Raw genomic sequence first — 19,262 nt, 5'->3', positions numbered from 1 at the left:
ATTTTTCTTCGCGCACTGGTACCTGTTCCATTCAGAGACCCGAAATATATCCAACGTTCTCTTCCCCTCGGATCGTCCGGAGCCTGTGGCATATCGAGGTACGCAACTCCGGCTTGCTTTTAATGGGAAGTTCCAAGCTCGGAACACGGATCGAGAGGCGTTCATTGTCAGGTTAGTGTGATTCGAAGCTGCAAATTCATCGGTAAATTGAGGCTTTGGCTTCGGGTCATGTTTAAAAACGCGCAATAGCGTTGACTGGCTTCTTTTTATAGTGGGCATGCACAACACTCGTTCTCGTTGATATAAAACTAAAGGACTGAAACACAATCTAGACGAAGGAGATTTTACGTAGAATCGCCATTGAAGGTAGGCCTACCCGGGGCTGTTCGTACATTGATTTTTATTTCGGTTATCCCCACCAGAGGCTTCTGTCATTTCAATAAAAACAACCACTACAAAAAGCCATGGAGGCAGGGTATAAAGCCGTGGAGGCAGGTGATTCAACCCAAAGATAATGCAGCTGAAAAAGGGGTCATTTGTCGCAGACTAAAGCCGTCGTTATTACGCTTACAAACACCCCCTTTCTATACCTGGGCGTATTGCATTGAAATCCAAACGCTGACCTGGATGTCTAAAACATACACAGATTAAAACCAGAAGGAGGCTCTTTCGAGGGTCTCTAGCGATTCTAAACATAGACGAAATATTTAGGTCATCTGTGAATGGAACATGTCTTTTATACTCGCAATACTGTGCAGGCGTCGCACAACAAAGATATAAAAGAAAATCAAAATGACTTTTCACTGGAGAACAATGTGTTCAGTGTACTGCCGTATTGTTCGGTACTCATTATGCTTACTTAAACTGCGGAGAAAACAATTCAAATCAATTCTTTCAACCTTGCATTGAGGGTGTTTCGAAACTGAAATCGATTGTAAAATGTATGTGGGGGTAATTATATACACATAACCGTCTATTGAAACATTGACAATAAGCAATTCGAAAGTTAAATTGAAAAGGAAAGTGTTGAAAATGAGCAGGCGGACTATTCGGGGGCTAAATAAATGGTCAACGAACTAACCATTGAAAACGATACACCATTGCTTTAGGTAATTGGATTCCTTGTGCCTATTTTGGGTACAGGATCCTGTAAGTGAATCTCAGTCAGTGCTTTCACTGACCGAAAGGATACCCTTCTTTCTGAAAAACTATCTGCAATAGAGTGCGACTCTCTCCTTTTGAATTTAATAAAAGAGAGAATAAGAAAAAAAGTGACTCGCGTTTTAGCTTGGGTTGTAGACGTGCAGACATAACCTTACCAAAGCTTCTATTAAATATTGAATTATTATCTACATTATATATACACATTCCTCTTTCTTGGTTACTTAAGCAGTAAAGTACTCACGATCCCAAATCTGAGTTAGTCCACGAACATCGATGTACTTATCCACTCGGTTAAGGACCGCGTGTAACATTTATTTTTTGTTTCTCTTGGTATTTCGATTGTGCTTTCCATCACTTAGAAATGTCTCGGTCAAACAGTTCGTTTGAAACCCAGATTCAAACCACTGTCTATAATGTCAATGTCCGTGTACGTTGTCAGTCAACAATAACGGGTATATTATAATTGAAGGCAGTGATAAAATAACAAACCTGTGAACATTTGAGCTCAATCGGTCATCAAAGTTGCGAGATAATAATGAAAGAAGAAAACACCCTTGTCACGTGAAGTTGTGTGCGTTTAGATGGTTGATTTCGAGACCTCAAGTTTTAAACTTGAGGTCTCGAAATCAAATTCGTGGAAAATTACTTCTTCCTCCAAAAGTATGGCACTTCAGAGGGAGCTGTTTCTCACAATGTTTTCTTACCACCAATTTTCTCCCCATTACTCGTCACCAAGAAAGGTTTTATGCTAATAATTATTTTGAGTAATTACCAATAGTGTCCACTGCCTTTAAAGTTGATGCTCCCCTGATTGAAAACATAGTTGTAGTAGAGTAGTTGTTAACAGTGCTATGCTCAACTGTTAACAACAACAATAGTGGTATTATCATATGATGTGATCAAATGAAATATTTGTAAAACAACAATGAGAACAATATTGTTATACCTGTTATTTAAATAATTATATAGACCCAAATCCACCCCTCAAAAAAAGAAAGAAAAAAAAAAAGTAAAATAGAAAAAAAATACAGGTAACTTAGAAAAAAAAAAAAACTAAAACAAGTCCATAAATACACAACATGAAATGGGTTAAAATCTTGAAAAAGTTACAGTTCACACAAATTAATCAAAGTATCTCACAACAGTGCTTATAGTATAGAGATGACATCCAATGATCAAACATAAAGTACACCTGATAACTTACCTGCACTGTCAAGAATAAACTGCACACTTAATTTGTTTGCGATAATTTAGCAAATATCCTTTTTATATACCCAGTTTGTTCCTTTTGCAAACCGTCTGATCCCATATTGGCCATCTCTCCATACCACCCTTTTTGCTCGAAAAGGGATCTGCACACTACCTTGTATTTACCAAAACTTAAACAATCAAAGATGTATGTTGATAAATTAACCTATTGGGTCGTACTGAAACAAAATCTTAAAAACAAACCATGCCCTGGTAAATTGAGTTGAAGTTCATTCATTAATTTCATTTGCCAATAAATTAATTTGTCAACTATGTCAGATTAGCGTAAAAGCTCAGACATAATGGACAACCATTTAATAAAACTTTGTGCAAAAAAAGCGGAATCTTTCGAAAAATGTAGAAAAATCACGTAGTAGTATAAGTTAACATGTATGGACAAAATATGCCAAGGTGTCTTCCTGAACAGTTTTCGCAAAATAAGCAGCCAATTTATGACGTCACGATATTATAATTCCATTGACAGCCATGTTAATTTTGAAACACATTTAAATGACAATTATGATCAATTAAAATGCCACCCTATGGAAACGTTTTCTGGGACCTGTACCTCTTTGTGTCGTTTAAGGTTACCAATATATTGGGTGGATAATATAACTTATGTACAACTCATAAAGACATACGTTACAGAACATAAATTACCTTGTGATGAATTATGTAATGCAAGTAAAGCGTCTGCACAAATAATTGCGGAAACCTTTTTGGGGGGATTATATATTAAACATCAGTTGGATACTGATAAGCATTACCATGGACACAGTCATCGACGTAGGCATACATAACATGTTACAAAGTGAACAAACTGATAATATGAAAACAAATAAAGACACCATGGACGTCATTATCGAACAACAGGTTGGTCTCTTTCGAGACAAGTTTAAAAAAAAATCAGTGAGCAAGTTCGTGTTAAATTGTAGAAGCAGTTCGTTGTAGAATATGAGAGAAAATACAAATTAATGTTAAAGGCAGTGGACACTATTGGTAATTACTCAAAATAATTATTAGCATAAAACCTTTCTTGGTGACAAGTAATAGGGAGAGGTTGATGGTATAAAACATTGTGAGAAACGGCACCGTCTGAAGTGCCATAGTTTCCGGGAGAGAAGTAATTTTCGACAAATTTGATTTCGAGACCTCAGATTTAGAACTTGAGGTCTCGAAATCAACCATCTAAATGCACACACCTTCGTGTGACAAGGGTGTTTTTTGTTTCTTTCATTCATATCTCGCAAGTTCGATGACCGATTGAGCTCAAATTTGCACAGGTTTGTTATTTTATGTAGATGTTGAGATACACCAACTATGAAGGCTAGTCTTTGACAATTACCAATAGTGTCCACTGCCTTTAACACATTATCACATATCAATTAATGCATCCAAAGTGAAGTGGGGGTTGTGATCGAATTAATTTATACCCTAAAACTGTGTTGTTGTTGTTGTTGTTGTTGTTATTTTTTTTTTACAGGAGTGTTTCACTAAATATATTTTACGATGTGGTTGGACTTAAATAACCTTGGCAGATTATGGGCATGTAATGTCTCTATTGGGATATTAACATATTTTGTTCAACACTTTTAATTGGATCGTGTGGTAATATTATTATTGACCCTTTTGCGCCATTTGGAATAAAGTTATCGGGTGTTTCCAGCACTGCTATCACAAATACTGCTTAGTATACATAAACGTTTGAGCTCATTTTGAATTATATTTTCATTTGATGTTCTAAACAAAACGATATCTAGGCGATTTGATTTGCATTGTTATTCGACGTTGGCTGTTTCCAAAGTCACCCCCTTAACGGGCACAAAATCATATTAGATAAAATTTCCAGAATAATCCAGGGATGACTTTGCTTAAGTTGTTGTCAATGTATTCTTGAAGACGTTTTCAAGTCAGAACAAATATTGTCTTTGATTTCAGAAGATGTCAAAACTAAATCACATTAGGTCTAGTTTCCAATTGTTGTAAATTTCATCCGAGGAAAGCGTAAATTAAGTCAAATATTGAAAGCTCAGCCCAGTGGAGCCATTTAATGGTCTTTGTCGCAACCAAATAGCACTCGCACTTGGCCTGTTTCTGTACAATTTTGAACATTCGGTTTGCGCTTGTCTGCCCGTTCGAATTATGTGAGTGCGGGCAAGCGCATGGTAAATGCCTCAGATAAGAAGGTGCTGGAAATCAGGTTAAGTATTGTGCTGTGACTGCTGTTAAAGATTCAATAAATATTGATCACATGGTGGCTATATTTAGGTCATGTTCAATGTTCACATGGTTACAATTAGAAGTGTTTGTTTCTACTTCCCTGTCACGAGTCAATGATGTCGCTGTGATGCCATAGCCTGCGAACATGCATCTAGTTATCTAGGAGACCACCCAGTTTTAAAGTATGCTTGATTTGAGTTCAACACATACATGGGTCTCACTGAAACTGGACGGATAATCAGCACATTTTAATACATCCACTTTACACACATTAGTATTTGCGTAGATTTGTATATACATAATTGGTAAAAAACAAACAAATCGCGAAGATCACAGTTTTACATAAAACTTACACGATATACTGATGATGATAAATAATAGCAGAAAATATCCCTTGAAATATTTATGTCTGAAGTGCAAAGATAATGAGAAATAAATAATCTAGTTTCGTGTTTGGGGTTTATTGCTCAGTGAGCGTTCTATTATATGTTTGCTTTGGCATCGTCGCAAAGCGAAATGTATGATAATGTTTTTTCACTATTCTCTCGTGACCCAGATGGCCGACCAATCGCAAACTTATACAGGCTTGTCAGTCTATATCAATGGTGGATTACATAAAGTGCTTACACTGCCAGCAACTTTGTTTTGCTAGCAAAACCAATTATGTAATGCTAATTTAATTTCGTCTTCCTCTTTCATTGAAAACATTACCGAGTTTATGTCTCCGTCTTTAAAAATAATATACCATTATACCTGGCAACCTCTCTATCACATTTCCATCTAGCCACCCCCGTATTTTATGTAGTTTATACACACATATAATTTTTTTGTTGCGTTCGCCCCCTTTAAAGCATGCTTTGTAAATCATTGTCTACACTTACTCAGTGGATTAACTCATTACCCAGTGTTGCCCTTTGGATTTTCCAATGCGTTACTTGACCCTTTGCTAGTTAAAAATTAGCATACTAACAGGGAGACGACACACACAGAGGGGAAAGGGGTTGCCCGAAGAAGGAAGCTCGGCTGGCTGGCTGATTGAAAAGGAGGAAGGGCAATCAAAGCGTGCCTGTTGTTTCTCCTCCGTTTGGTCCGTTTGGCTCTCGGCTCTTCGATGATGCCCACGACATCCGCGTTTCCCGTTTCAGAAATGACCTAGTTCAAGTAAACTGAGAGCGTTTTCGTGTTCCGTTGTTCCTTCTGCATGTATCGGTTTCCAATTTCCAATGTTTTCTTACCTTAACCGGTATCAAACACAAAATACAAACACTGCTCTGAATACACACGATGCTCTACTATATCCACTACAAACGGTCCCGTAAACCTCTCTATTTCGTTGTGTGTTCTCATTCTGTATGATGTGTTCCTGCTTTAAGAATGTCTTGTTGTTTCATCCACACTGTTTTAAATTGAAGAATCTTCTTCAGCTGCTAATCTCTCTGTCTTAGTTGTCATACTGATGCTGATACTAGTGCGATCCTTGTAGACGTTTCCACGGCACGTTGCGAACATTTTTCTGAAGTATTTTCTGAAGCTTGTCGTTGTGAACGCGTACACAAATGGGTTCACGCAACTATTGGCGTACGCCATACATTGGAATGAACCTCGCAGAAAAAGGAAAACGTCTTTCCTCATCTCTGACACTTGGGCATAATTAAAATTCGTCCAGATGATGAATATTTGAAGTGGCGCCCAGCAGAACGCGAATAGAACTACCACAATAAGTACCATTCGTGTGATTTTCCTTTTCCTTTTCAGGGCACGGGTGTGGGCTTGTGCGCTCTCCGTTCCACCCGAAGTTTTTTGCCAGATTTGAATGAGAATTTTCGCGTAGCAGAACATAATCAACATCAGTGGGATGATGTACATTCCCAAGAAGGCATACACTCCGTAGATTTTAGCATCTACGTCTGGATTCGGGAACGTATTGGCACAATTGCTGTCTGAGTCAACCGCTGTGAAGACAGGGGTCGCGAGATGAATCAAAGAAGAGACTGCCAAAGAAACAAAAAATAACACGGAGGGATGAGAAACAAGTTTAAATTTATCACTTTCCGAATTTGGAGGCCCAACTTTGGGTAGGCCCAGCATGCAGTTACATTGACGATTCCTCCTTCATGGATGTCAATCGATCCGTTTTTGTTTTAACAGGAACAGTTGTATGTGATTTATCTTGAAGACAACTACCACAACACGGGCCGAATAACTGCCGAAAGTACTTTTTGAAACCGGTGGTTGTGAACGCGTAAACGAATGGATTGACACAGCTGTTAGAGTATGCCAAACATAGGAAAGCACCATGCAGGTACATGTTTGCGTCATTGGCGGCATCTGGGTTAAATAGGAACCAAGTGCTGAATATTTGAATAGGAGCCCAACAAATGGCAAAAAGCAAAACGACGATGAAAACCATCTTGGTGATTTTGCGCTTTCTCCGGAGAGCGCGCGACTGTGCTTGCGCACTCTCAGTCCGTCCAGTTGACTTCTGCCAGATTTGAAGGAGTATTTGGGCGTAGCAGAACAAAATAATAAGCAGAGGAATGGCGTACATGCCGAGAAAGGCGAATATGGCGTAAATGGTATTGGTGCTGATCTCTCCTTCGGGGAAGTGCCTTTCGCAAAACTGACCCTCTTCCTTGTACTCGATACGTGAGAACACATACGTAGCTATATGTATCAGCGATGAAACTAATAATAAAAACAAGAAACACAAAAGCAGCACTTATGTAAACCGGGGTTATTTTCGTTTAGGGATTGAACATAAATTGCAGTGGCATTCATTTAATATTAACTGTTATATTTAGTGCATCAATAAAATAATGGAATAATAGTGTAACTACAAATAAATGAGCATGCTCAAAACGACATTTCATTCCACCTCTGTAAAGTTTGATTCCGCTCTTTTTTTCATATTTTTGTTTTCCCGATTATTATTTCGGCTTTATTTTCCAAAGCCTTTGAATATAGTAGAAGCTCGTGTCTATTTGACAAAATATGGATTTAGTTTCATAATATCACTTACTGGTCCTTTTCGGCAATAATGTGAAGTTTCAATGTTATAACTATTACGATTATGCAATTTAATATCTCACTCTCAACTCAATTTAAGTAAAAGCCCCCAGAGTCACCTCAAGTATACTCATCCTATATTTTGTTTGAAACAATGGTAGAAATGGCTCCCGCAGGACCTTTTCCCAGACTGTCTTCTTTATCCCTGACTGTTTCCTTGAATAACATTTGGGTTTGTTACAGCCACAGAAAAAGAAACACTCGATTGGAGCAAAAATGTATGAACGTGATCCCACTGGTACGAATCAATTTCTCAGGAACGTGAGATCTTTCAAAGAAAACACACGTTTTTAAGCGGGAAGAGCAAATATCCGCCAGAACAGTCTCAGCGAGTTTGGAGGGGAAACAAGGAACGAATTGAGTAATTCAGAAATACATTTTCTCCAGCGTAAACTGAGATGACGATTTGGACTTCAACACAATTAAGTTGAGGGAGGGTGAGAAAACGGCTTGGCATTATGTAAATCAAGCTGGAGACATATCGACATCCAAGCTGGATATGTCTACAATTATGAGTTTTTTCCATTCACCTGTTTGGTTTTGTTTCCGTTTCGACGAGAAAGGGCCTTGTACTGCTTTCAACAACACAGTCTGTGTCTGTGTATTCACTTCAAAATATGATTGTTTCCCCAATCCTAGCCTTTGTCTGTCCACAGGTCGATATAATACTACAAGCCTCTGCTTATCAAATCAGCCTTCGTACTCACTGTTCCTTTCCTTGACTGTACAAAGCATAAACTACTCTGTTCGTTATTATTGCATATGCATTGTGATGCTGTGTTTTTGACAGTAATGGGAAGAAATGTGAATTGCACTGAACCTGTGGGGGTTTCTCCAAACCCTTCTTCCTGCCAACGAATCGAGCAAATCATCCTTAAGTCTATGACTATTTCTGCTACCACGTCTTATCATATTGTGCAGTTTATATCTAAATGAATCTCTTCCAACCCAACAAATTAAGCTGCAATGGCATTGACAGATATCTAAATTGAGTGCAGCGAGGCCTGCGGTGTGTGGTAATGTGCATAGTAGTAGCATGCAATAAGAACTTACAGATCCAGATTGCCACATTGATGACTACAGCTTTCATCACAGTGCGTGTGTTTCGAGACTTGACTGCGTGTACTATCAAATAGTAACGGTCAACCGTCATGGCTGTTAGCGTCAAACAAGTGGCTTGAACAGTCACCTGGTGAAAGAAAAACATATAATTTATACACGTTAAAGAGAATAATATTACAGAATCGGTAGGACAAGCAAACTCGTCTTAAGTCACAGATTTGCACAAAACTTTGGTCTAGTTATTGTGATGGTACAACACACCCCTTGAAATCGTTCTGTCTGAAATGTTCCTTTAAGCAGGATTTGAAACTTTCTATGGTGGAAGTATATGTGACTACGTAAATATATGGGATATATTAGATTGTTATGTAGGATGAAGAGGATGAAGAGAAACATGCACCGGGCAAGGAGTTCCGAAGAGATACAGTACTGTAGGCCCTTCGCGATTTAATGCTAATGGAATGGCTCCCTATTCACTGTCTCAGCATCTCTGTTGCCATAACAGATCTATCAAAATATTGGCTAGCTAGTGACTGACTAAATGTATGCCGTTAAGGAAATACGTCAACATCCGTTTGAGTCCTCTGTATATCATGCAATACATTTATCGTGGATGTCATTTCAAGTATAAATCCTACCATATAAGCGAATGTTGGTCATAATTTGGTTGTGTGAGGATACTATAAGATAATATAATAATGTGTATATCCCACACTGGGGAAAATCCTCTATTCGAGAGGATGATTAGGGTCGTATTTGGTAGCTTATTCCACAAACACAGTTATTACGGTGGTAACAATTAGGATTGAGTGACCAACCTTGTAGTTGGATAACGCGAACTTTTTTACGTACAAGTGGATTTCAGTTTCCCTTAAATACATAGTACACGCTTGGTTATTGGATTTGTTCAACTGTTTTAATCCATTCTAAATGGCCATTCATAAATACCTCAGACAGTTTCGCTATTCCTATTGGTGGAGAGCGCGTCAAGTGGGTGTGTATACCCCTTTGTTTATGACCGGTAAAAAATGTTAATTCATGGGCGTGACACGCAAGCTTGCACCTGTTCTTTTAAGACAGTTTCTTCATTTATATTGGTCGAGAGCAACGGCTGAAACAGTTGTGCCACATCACGCGATAAGTGCGACGCGCACAGCAATCCCTTATAAGGAGTTGTTTACCCGAGGGCGGCGGAGGGCTTTACCATTTTATAGCTGGATGGGTGTTGTGTTGAAATAAGTCATTGAACAATTATAATTTTTGCATTTATTTTACTTTTTGACCAAAAAGTGATGATGTTTTTGACCGAAAAGGTATTAATAAATGGGAATCAAAGTGTGTTGAATCGGTTTTCAACTAGTGGTTTAAACCCGCCAAAGCCTGCTTCTCGATAATTTACCTCTACTTCGTCTCGGTACAATTATCAAGAACCAGGCCTTGTTGGGACTAGTTGAAAACCTCTTCACCACACATTGATTCCCTTATTTAATAAATCTCCATTTGAACAAAATTAATGTCTAAAGTTTCAGTTTGAGATATTGCCGAAAATCCGGAGCTAATTTATAGCAGGAATACACAACCTAAAAATACGTTACTGACAGCAACGCTTCTCGGATTAGAATTTTGGGGCATAACAAAATGATATTTATTACTTTTTTTTCTTGTCAACTTTACTTCGAAGTCAAATGTTTCCCAAAATGCGTAATGCTTTCAAAAGTTGTTGTAGACTTTTTACCCAACAATTTATAGTGCCTTTAATTCTGAGAGTGATTATAAAGTGTATACATCCCCTTTATTAATCTGCCGAGATTGATTTGAAACGACTTGGTACCAGGAAGGTATTAATTCATTAAAGTTGCCAAGGTTCCTGTCCTTTACGATTGTTTCTCGAAGACTGAACCCGTCGGCGTTAAACGAACTGTACGTTGTAAAAACATAGAAACAACTGTGGAGTGATAAGAGAAACGGCATTATACACTACGCAATTAGAATGTAATGATGAGAACGAATCGCTTCCTATGGAAGCGAATAACGGTTACTTCAACAAACTAGGCCGTGCATACGGGCATGTTAGCTTGAATATACTGTTTTAGGTTTTAAATCGAGTTTTCAATTTCGTTTATTGTGAGTAGTGTAACCCAGGCATTGATTGTTTTTTGTAAAATAACACGTTCGGCGGTCCGAATTACTCCGGGAAAAAAAAAAGTCACAGAAACAGAGACCCGCAAAGATTGCTTCCGAAGAACTTCAACTAACATCTTCTTCGCCATGGTGACATTTATTCGGTTGATTGTCGTCCGTCCGATGATTTTGCGTTTTTTATTACAACATGAAATCGATAAAATAAACACCTCTGTGATACAAATGGGCATGAACTCAAGTCCCCCTCAAATATTTAACTTGTGTCGAATTTAAATTTCAGTAGAGAGTTCGTGCTCCTGAGACCATCAGGGAAAGGGTTCAAGAGAGATCGAGACCGGGACTCAAAGGCTTCTAGATGGATGTTGTTAAAGGTACAACAACTTTTTGATTGGGGAGTGGATAGGCGCCAACATATCTCACCATGCGATGTGGTCGTGTGATGATAACACTTTACGCGCATTTAAAGGCAGTGGACACTATTGGTAATTACTCAAAATAATTATTAGCATAAAAACTTACTTGGTTATGAGTAATTGGGAGCTGTTGTGAGAAACGGCTCCCTCCGAAGTAACGTTGTTTTCGAGAAAGAAGTAATTTTCCAGGAGTTTGATTACGAGACCTCAGGTTTAGAACTCGAGGTCTCGAAATCACGGACTGAAAGCACACAACTTCGTGTGACAAGGGTGTTTTTTTTTCTCTTTCATAGTTATCTCACAACTTCGACGACCAATTGAGCCCAAATTTTCACAGGTTTGTTCCTTTATGCCCAATTGAGATACAGCAAGTGAGAAGACTGGTCTTTGACAATTACCAATAGTGTCCAGTGTTTTTAAGCAAGGTTGATATAAACTGAAACAAACCATGATTTCGTAGTGAGGACACACACTCAAGATCGAGGGACATATCAGATCTCCTTTGCCGATTGTGTGTGTGTACGATCAGAATATTGATAGTTAAACAAAATTGGTTTTACATTGTGTTAATTTGTTTGCCTTTATTTTGTTTTCATATTTATTATTTGTGAATACTTAAAACACAACTTGTTATGTACCGTAATCTTCCCTTTCTTCATCCGTGTAAGTACTGACGCAATTACAATAGCAAAAACAAACGATAGTTGTTAAATAAAACCTACACTACAACCTTGTCATGGCCTTGATCATCACTCAACTGACATAAAAACACATCTCGTTCATTTCCAGTCCCCTGTGAATAAATTACTTCGGGATTGAACATCTGATTTATACAAGTCATCCTATGTTGGAATTAAACCATAAATTATGCTTCATAAATTACCGAAACAATCTGACTCCTGCAATAATGTACACGTTGTGTTAGCAAGCAGCGAACGTACCGGCTCTCGTCAAACCACTTGAAGCTCTATCGCAGTTGGACAAGCTCTACCCGGAGTACTTAGCAAATATTTGGGTTTCTTTCTACCCCAGGAGCGGATCAGCAGTTGCTTCGCTTCGCTAAGATCGAACTTAGTAATCTGAACATTGTGGATCGGTGAATCTTGAAAAGAGGTTTTCTTTGGCATCAATCGAGTCGGGAAGACTGTTCGTGGCATTAATGTGAAGTGTCCACAGACGGGGGAATAAAGAAAATAAATTCTGTCGAACCGAATTTAAAGGTGATAGTCATACGGAACAGTCTTTTCTTCCTACATTTCGATTTTGTTCAATGAAATAGAAAATGCCGACAAACGAGAATGTGATATACAAAGGGTAGGAATGAATGATGGGCTGGTAGGGGGTAGGATGGCTGGCTGATCCGGGATATAAATCAATGGCGGACAGGTGCACGTCAGAACTTATTATGAAACAGGTGAAAGAATATTTAATTCACGGAATTGACATTTTCATGATTGTGTTAGGAGGTGTATGATGGTGACAGACCGATAAATCATGTAGCCATATCGTAGGATATACTCGGCACCCTCTTCATGAAGACAATACAACCCGTAATATGAATGGTTTTAACATTGCCCTGGTTGGTGTAGTGGTTGGCAATAGAAACTTGTTGTTTTGCTGTTGGAACCGTGCAGTATTGTTTCTACCAAATGTAACTGACAATGCATTGTTACAGTCGTGAAAACAACCATGTGGAAACTTCATTTTCAAAAGAGGGTCGCGTTTTTTAAGATATCGCAAAAAAAAAAAAAAAAAAAAAAAAAAAAAAAAAAATCCAGATTCATAGTTAGGGAATAACAAATCTAAGAAGCGTTAACAATAATAGTGTTGATAACGAGTTGTGATGCGGGCGCTGTCGGTAAGTTGGCCGCGCTGTGTGTGAAAGGACTGCACGAACGTGCTGCACCAAGACTACACGCGCAAGCACACGAACGGAGCCGGAAACTGTCGGAAATAAGCGCCTCAGTCATAACAATACAACACACGGAGGTCGCACATCATGTGGAAAACGGATAAGTTTTACAGAGTTTCTTACTTTATTACACCTTTTAACCAAAAAGGCATTATGAATGAATGTGAACAAAAGAGTAGTGACTCGTTCTCTCAAACCTTGCAGGGTCGTTGCCGTGTGATAAAGGCCCTCGCATTCGGCTCGGGTCTTTATCACACGGCAACGACCCTGCCGGTTCTAAACGGCCGTGAAAGAACGAGTCGCTACCCCTTTATTCCCTCAGTTAGTTATCTTGGTGTTAAAAAAATATACACACGAATATCTCGGATCACATTTTTATTAGTCCTACGCAGTTTCTGCAGTACAAAGGCACCCGATCGACATTCGCTATTCGTGTTTTCCATCCCGTCCAAATCGCCACTGAGCAGTTAATATCTAGGATGAAGTCCTTGATTGAACTGCTTTATGAAATGGAAACAATCACCAGCGAGGCGCAGAGGAAAGAAAGAAAAACAACATAGTAAAAAACACGACTCGAAGGACGGAAACGATAGGGGCATCTCTTGTTATCTGACATCACACTGTCGCCGCGCACAACAACGTTTGTCGCGTAGAACTCCATAACAAAATAAAGTAGTTAGGACGGTTAAATCACAGGAAAATCAGCCCCAATAGCAGACGCCTAACCAGGAATATTATATTAACTTTGTGTTTGCGGTTAAAAAAAGAATTGCTTCGGGTATGTACATCACTTTTGAGTTAAGAAACGGGGAAAACGAGCAAATCAAACTCCCAGAGAGCTGATCTGGTAATTTCGAAGGTACGGAACATGATATTATACAACCTGGAGGGGAAAGTGTTTAAAAAGCATCGTGTCAAGCTCGAGATCAGACTATACCCTCTTGTCAAAACGAAACACTGATTTGTATTTTCCTTTTTTTCGTCGCCGTTATTGTCTTCATTTTTGTTTTAAGCCAAGGGCCCAAGAGATAAAAGTTTGCGCTTAACCCAAATTGGTATGTTTAATGTGAGTTATTAATTGTGTTATTTGATATACTTTACCCCCTGGCAAGGTACCGTGTCGTACTTTAATCTTTGATGCCACAAAGTGATGCACGAGATTTGCTAGTGGCTGAGTCAATGCGTGCTTGCAGATTGGAATACTGATTTATAAATTGTTATTAGATTAAATTTTCTTCAAATAAAATTGCTTCAATTACTTTCAAAATGAAATTTGTTGACGTTTACTGCCAAATGTGTTGAAATAAATAATAATAATAATAATAACAACAACAACAATAATACAACCAAATATATATAGACTACAAATTGAATTATTCAAGATATTATTATTTTGTTGTGGCCTGCCCCTTTGAATCGGTAACCGAAGAAAAGTAAACTAGAACTAATGTCAAGGTGTTAATGCACAACGTATTTAATTCATACAGACAGGGGACACTGAATCAAAATAAAGTCAAACAAGTTGTAATTATTGCAGTGCACGGTTCAAGAGTCAAATTCCCAAAGCATCATCCCTTTTTTGGCGACGAGATGGCACCTTTAACTGTCACAGTAACTCGCGGTTACTCGAATCACCCGGGTTGCTTTAAAAAACACACATTCTCACACGCACACATCGCTTACTGCACTCTATTGAACATAACTTGAAGGCTGAAGATGGTACGGCTGACTAGAGAAAACTGACCTTATCTATCCGATTTCTAGTCCATAATGCATATCTCAGGTCCGATTGAATTAATCAACGCGAGGTAACGCGAGGTGAGTGACCTCCCTGCTTCGCCTGCTCGAGGTGTATCTTTTAGTGTTTACTTCTTCTTTGTTCATAGTTCTGCACTTAACTGGATGACCTCTGCTTATACAATTGAGGCTAACATTGTCCGAAATTGTAAAACAAATTATTACTATATAGATGAATAATTAACTTTAAAATTACTAGGTTTAAACTTGAACTTTACTCGGGATGAAGTGAATGACTTCAGGTTTTACTTGTGGTACGCATCTATCATTGGAAAGAACACGTGTAAAGAATGGCCAAGTAGTAAGCTCCTAAATGTTTACTTAGATACAACCATGTTAATGTTGTAGTCCTGAACGTGTCCTTAAATGTACTACTGACAAAATCAAAATCCAGACGCAGACTCGTATATCAAATTATAAAATTATCCTATCTGGAATGTTGATCATTCATCTATAATGATGCCAGATTATTTTCGACCCCCCCCCAAAAAAAAAAAAAATAAAAATAATTTAATAATAATAATAATAATAATAATAATAATAATAATAATAATAATAATAATAATAATAATAATAAATAAACACATGAAAACCAACAACAAAGAAGCGGCGCAAACAAAATCGTGAACAATTGTTTTACCAAGAGGTCTAAGCCACACCTCTACGCCCTCCATGGCCACGCGAAATGGTATAAAGACAGTTGAACATTTAACAGAACAGAAGGAGCTCCTAGCTAAGGAGTGAAGCATAACTAACAAGTATACGTTAGTAACATCTACACAATTATTTTCGACAGAGCGAACCTCAAAGTTCAAAGTTCTTCCTTGGGCTACGTTTACTTTGGGCTACTTTTAGGGCTCGGGCTTGCTGTCAATGTACCACACTATTACGAGCAACAACAATACGAACATGAAACAAACAATTCTCTAACTAATAAACGCAAGCAGGTAAACACACAATGATTTGTGGCACCATTTTACTGACACTGTTTACTTAACTCACATCCTATCCATTAACATTTGAAGAAAGTCGCCACTAGTAAAACAATAACAAAGTACGTACGTCGATGGACTGTTCAACAACATGACAATGTCAGTGCTGTGAAAGGGCACAATCAATTTCCCACGATCTCTCATTCAAAACTTGTTACCGAAAGTACAATACATCATTTTCGAAACACCTTTACTCGTGACAAATTGGAAAAGAGGACAAACTAGCCGGGGATGTTACACTTTTTTGGAGCAAGCGTTTGTTCACCTTATAATAGCATGTTGTGCCGAGCCCCGCCCTTCCGAAATGAAGCCGGAAATCGTCTGGATGTTGCCGTTAGGCTGCATCTTGATTGAGGACAATCCCGGGCCAGAGTGTTGCGCGATAAAAACCAAATAAACGATGAATCTGCCCTTTCTTTGCAAGCAGCTATAATAATTGCAATGTGGGTGCGGGGGGGGGGGGGGCTGGGAAGCAGACAATATAACAAGGTTGATGGAATTGCAGGTGACTTGTGTCTATTCCCCTACATCCGATCCCGCCTCGCCCTACAAAAGTAGGTCGACGATAGACCTATATTATTCCACTTGAACGTAGTAACTGATAACGATCAGCAGATTGAAATAATTACCTTACAGATCAGTTAGGTACTCACATGGCGCGGTTATTTTGAAATGAACACGTGGCAGTTGAACAGTTGTTTCAGTATACAAACACAATCACGTTAAAGGCAGGGAAACTCGTTCGTTATGATAAAATCGTTTAAATGTATAAGGCTGCCATCAAAAGCATAGCGCACTAAGGCAAACATACATGCAAAATGTGTGATTCTTCAGAACTTCAGGAAATGTAAAAACAGTAGCATCTTTCCTCAGAACAGTAGGATTATTGTAATAGATCATTGACCCAGCTAAACCGACAGCTTTTACTTGTTACTTTTTTACAGTGTTTGCAATAAGCCTTTTTGAGGTATGGCGGACACAATGCTACAACACTGTAAAGTTGTGGTAAATTTGTGCGTATTGACCATATAAATAGAACGTATGTTATTCAGTGAAGTGCGCATTTTTGGGCGACGCGGCGTTTACACTTAAACCTAATGACGGTAAGCGTGGCATCAGTCGCGGCGTGTGACGCGCGCGTATCACGTCCGCCATAGACCTTATCGCAAATACCGGGGCGGCGCGTAAAGCTTGGAATTAGGTGCATTGTGGTCTTGCTGGTATCAAAATTTGATCCATATCTATCCCACAATGCACCTCATTCAACAGTCTGCGCTTGCGCATTGGTATTTGCGATAAGGTCTATACCCCAATAAGGTGTATAGTATGCCTACTAAAAGCACGTTTAAAGGTTAAAGTTTAAAGGTTCACACTATAAAATTATAAATTTCGAAATTAAGTGATTTTTACTGAAAAGCATTACCTACAACTAATTTATTGTCATTGTTAGAATAGTTTGTCCAAATCATGATTGAATCAGACTCCTGACCGCATCAGTCTTGCCTAATCAGGAATTGGAGTGGCAGTAGGCCTATATAGCAGACAGACACACACATCAATTACGGTTCAGGTTTGTTCTCGTTATTTTAATGTTCTTCTGAGTTTGCTGTCATACTGCGCTTCATGTTGCACTCGCAATCTTCCTGTTTTCAATCAAAAAATGATTATATCAGCTACTGGACTTCGTCTGAGAGTGTTCTGTAAATCTAGCCATGGCACTTCAATTTGGAGACTTGTTGTATCTGTCCCTTTGATGCTGTAGCAAGATTGTTATTTTCAACATGTGATTTCTTGCTTTGTAATCTTATACAAATATTCAGATTCCCCGGCAACCGAACGCAATTCCCCCGAGATCGAACCTGTCTATCTTACACTAATCTACGCACGGTTTTTCAAATTATAATTGAAACCCCTGAAAAGAAGAACAAAACCTGGAAGAGTCTACAAATAACTACAAATAAAGTGGACAGTTTCAACGTTGACATTGTATAGTAAAGCCAATATTTTAGTTAAATTAAAATCATATTGCTCTAACTTCTTTAAGGTTACTCGGGGCGAGCAGCTGCTTACCAAGCCTTGTAATCGGCAGAATTTGCCCGGAGTTCCTACCTTACAATTGCCCTGAAAGAAGCTCAACAATGACTAATTCATTGTTGTAATTCCCAAAGCTAGATTTCCCAAAGAGAGCAGAGGTTTGCGTTTACCTGGCGATTCGGAAAACCAATATCCCCCATTCGTCTCCTGTCTTTCCTATGTTATCTTCCCCGCTTGCACCCTTTTGTAATAAAATAGACTCGGCGCTGACGTAGATTCGCAATTGCTAACGGATTAGACGCGGCGCTGGATGGCTTGTTGTTCGGGTGTTATGTTGCACATTTATTTTGTGTGGAGGTTGAATACAAGTGATCGTCTTAAGTGACCACAGTAAAATAAACAATCCCGGACAAGTACGTAGCCGGGCAACTCCCGAGCACCCTAATCAACATGTTTTTCTCTCGACTTGACATCACTAGACCCCCTTGCTAATCAAACTCAGCTCTGTACGTACTACACTGTTTGGCAATCTGTGTTTGCAGTAGCCTATAGCAGGCAGATAGACGCAATTGATACGGTCAGAATCAGTTCAGACCTTAGAGTGAATCCTAAAATAAAACTATTAATATTACCGCGGGATGATAACTGATGAAAAGAACAAAGCCCCGTGATACCCAATCTCACGATAGGATGATGCAAGGTGCTGAAACAAAGCACAGTTATAATACATGCGCAGTTTAAGCTTCTTGCCCCCCCCCCCCCAGCGTACAGCTGGGGCGACTTTCTGCAATAAAGTTAGTCTATAATTCCCTGACGAGAGCTAAATCGCCTTCTGAATAACTCATGGATCACGGGAGCTTTTCGAAACTAGAAAACGAGGAGTCAACGATGTAAATATTTTGAAGCAACACAATTTGAATCCCTGTGCAGTATGAGGTACCGCTGATTTATTCATTCTCCCACATTTTGAACTAAGGCCGAAATATCACTAGACTCTTACATTTTGAGTTATTTACTTCATTTTATCACAGAGTGCCTGACTTTTCCCTGCCGTTAATATTAATTAGTTCTCGCTTCACGATATGTTCCCCTGTGAAGGGTGTTTTTATTATAGATGTATGAAACTGAAATTCACCGTCAACATTATCCGATACGGTTTGTCCGATTTCCTTGAATAATTGAAATTCAATAATTTTTGTCACTAGACATGTG

The 19,262-nt window shown here is 38.7% G+C and overlaps 1 protein-coding gene across 1 annotated transcript; it reads right to left on the bottom strand.

Moving 5' to 3' along the window:
• Nucleotides 1-3,708: 3,708 nt before the first annotated feature.
• On the bottom strand, nt 3,709-18,235 carry LOC117296123 (G-protein coupled receptor 54-like). Its single transcript, XM_033778997.1, has 3 exons — nt 18,221-18,235; nt 8,752-8,887; nt 3,709-6,623 (listed from the first exon to the last, which is right to left on the bottom strand). The coding sequence occupies exons 2-3, from the start codon at nt 8,849-8,851 to the stop codon at nt 6,034-6,036; spliced, it is 690 nt and encodes a 229-aa protein (XP_033634888.1). The 5' UTR covers nt 8,852-8,887; nt 18,221-18,235; the 3' UTR covers nt 3,709-6,033.
• Nucleotides 18,236-19,262: the final 1,027 nt, after the last annotated feature.

This window comes from Asterias rubens, chromosome 10 (genome assembly GCF_902459465.1).
Source record: "Asterias rubens chromosome 10, eAstRub1.3, whole genome shotgun sequence".
Lineage (NCBI taxonomy): Eukaryota > Metazoa > Echinodermata > Asteroidea > Forcipulatida > Asteriidae > Asterias > Asterias rubens.
Note: the sequence above shows the minus strand (reverse complement) of the source record. Positions and strands in the feature narration are given on the sequence as shown.

What these genes read in the sequence shown, in the direction of transcription:
- LOC117296123 (XM_033778997.1), bottom strand. Translation starts at nt 8,851, where the DNA reads ATGACGGTTGACCGTTACTATTTGATAGTACACGCAGTCAAGTCTCGA. An exon ending in CAATGTGGCAATCTGGATCT is followed by an intron (nt 6,624 to 8,751) that starts GTAAGTTCTTAT and finishes TTTCTTTGGCAG; the next exon opens with TCTCTTCTTTGATTCATCTC.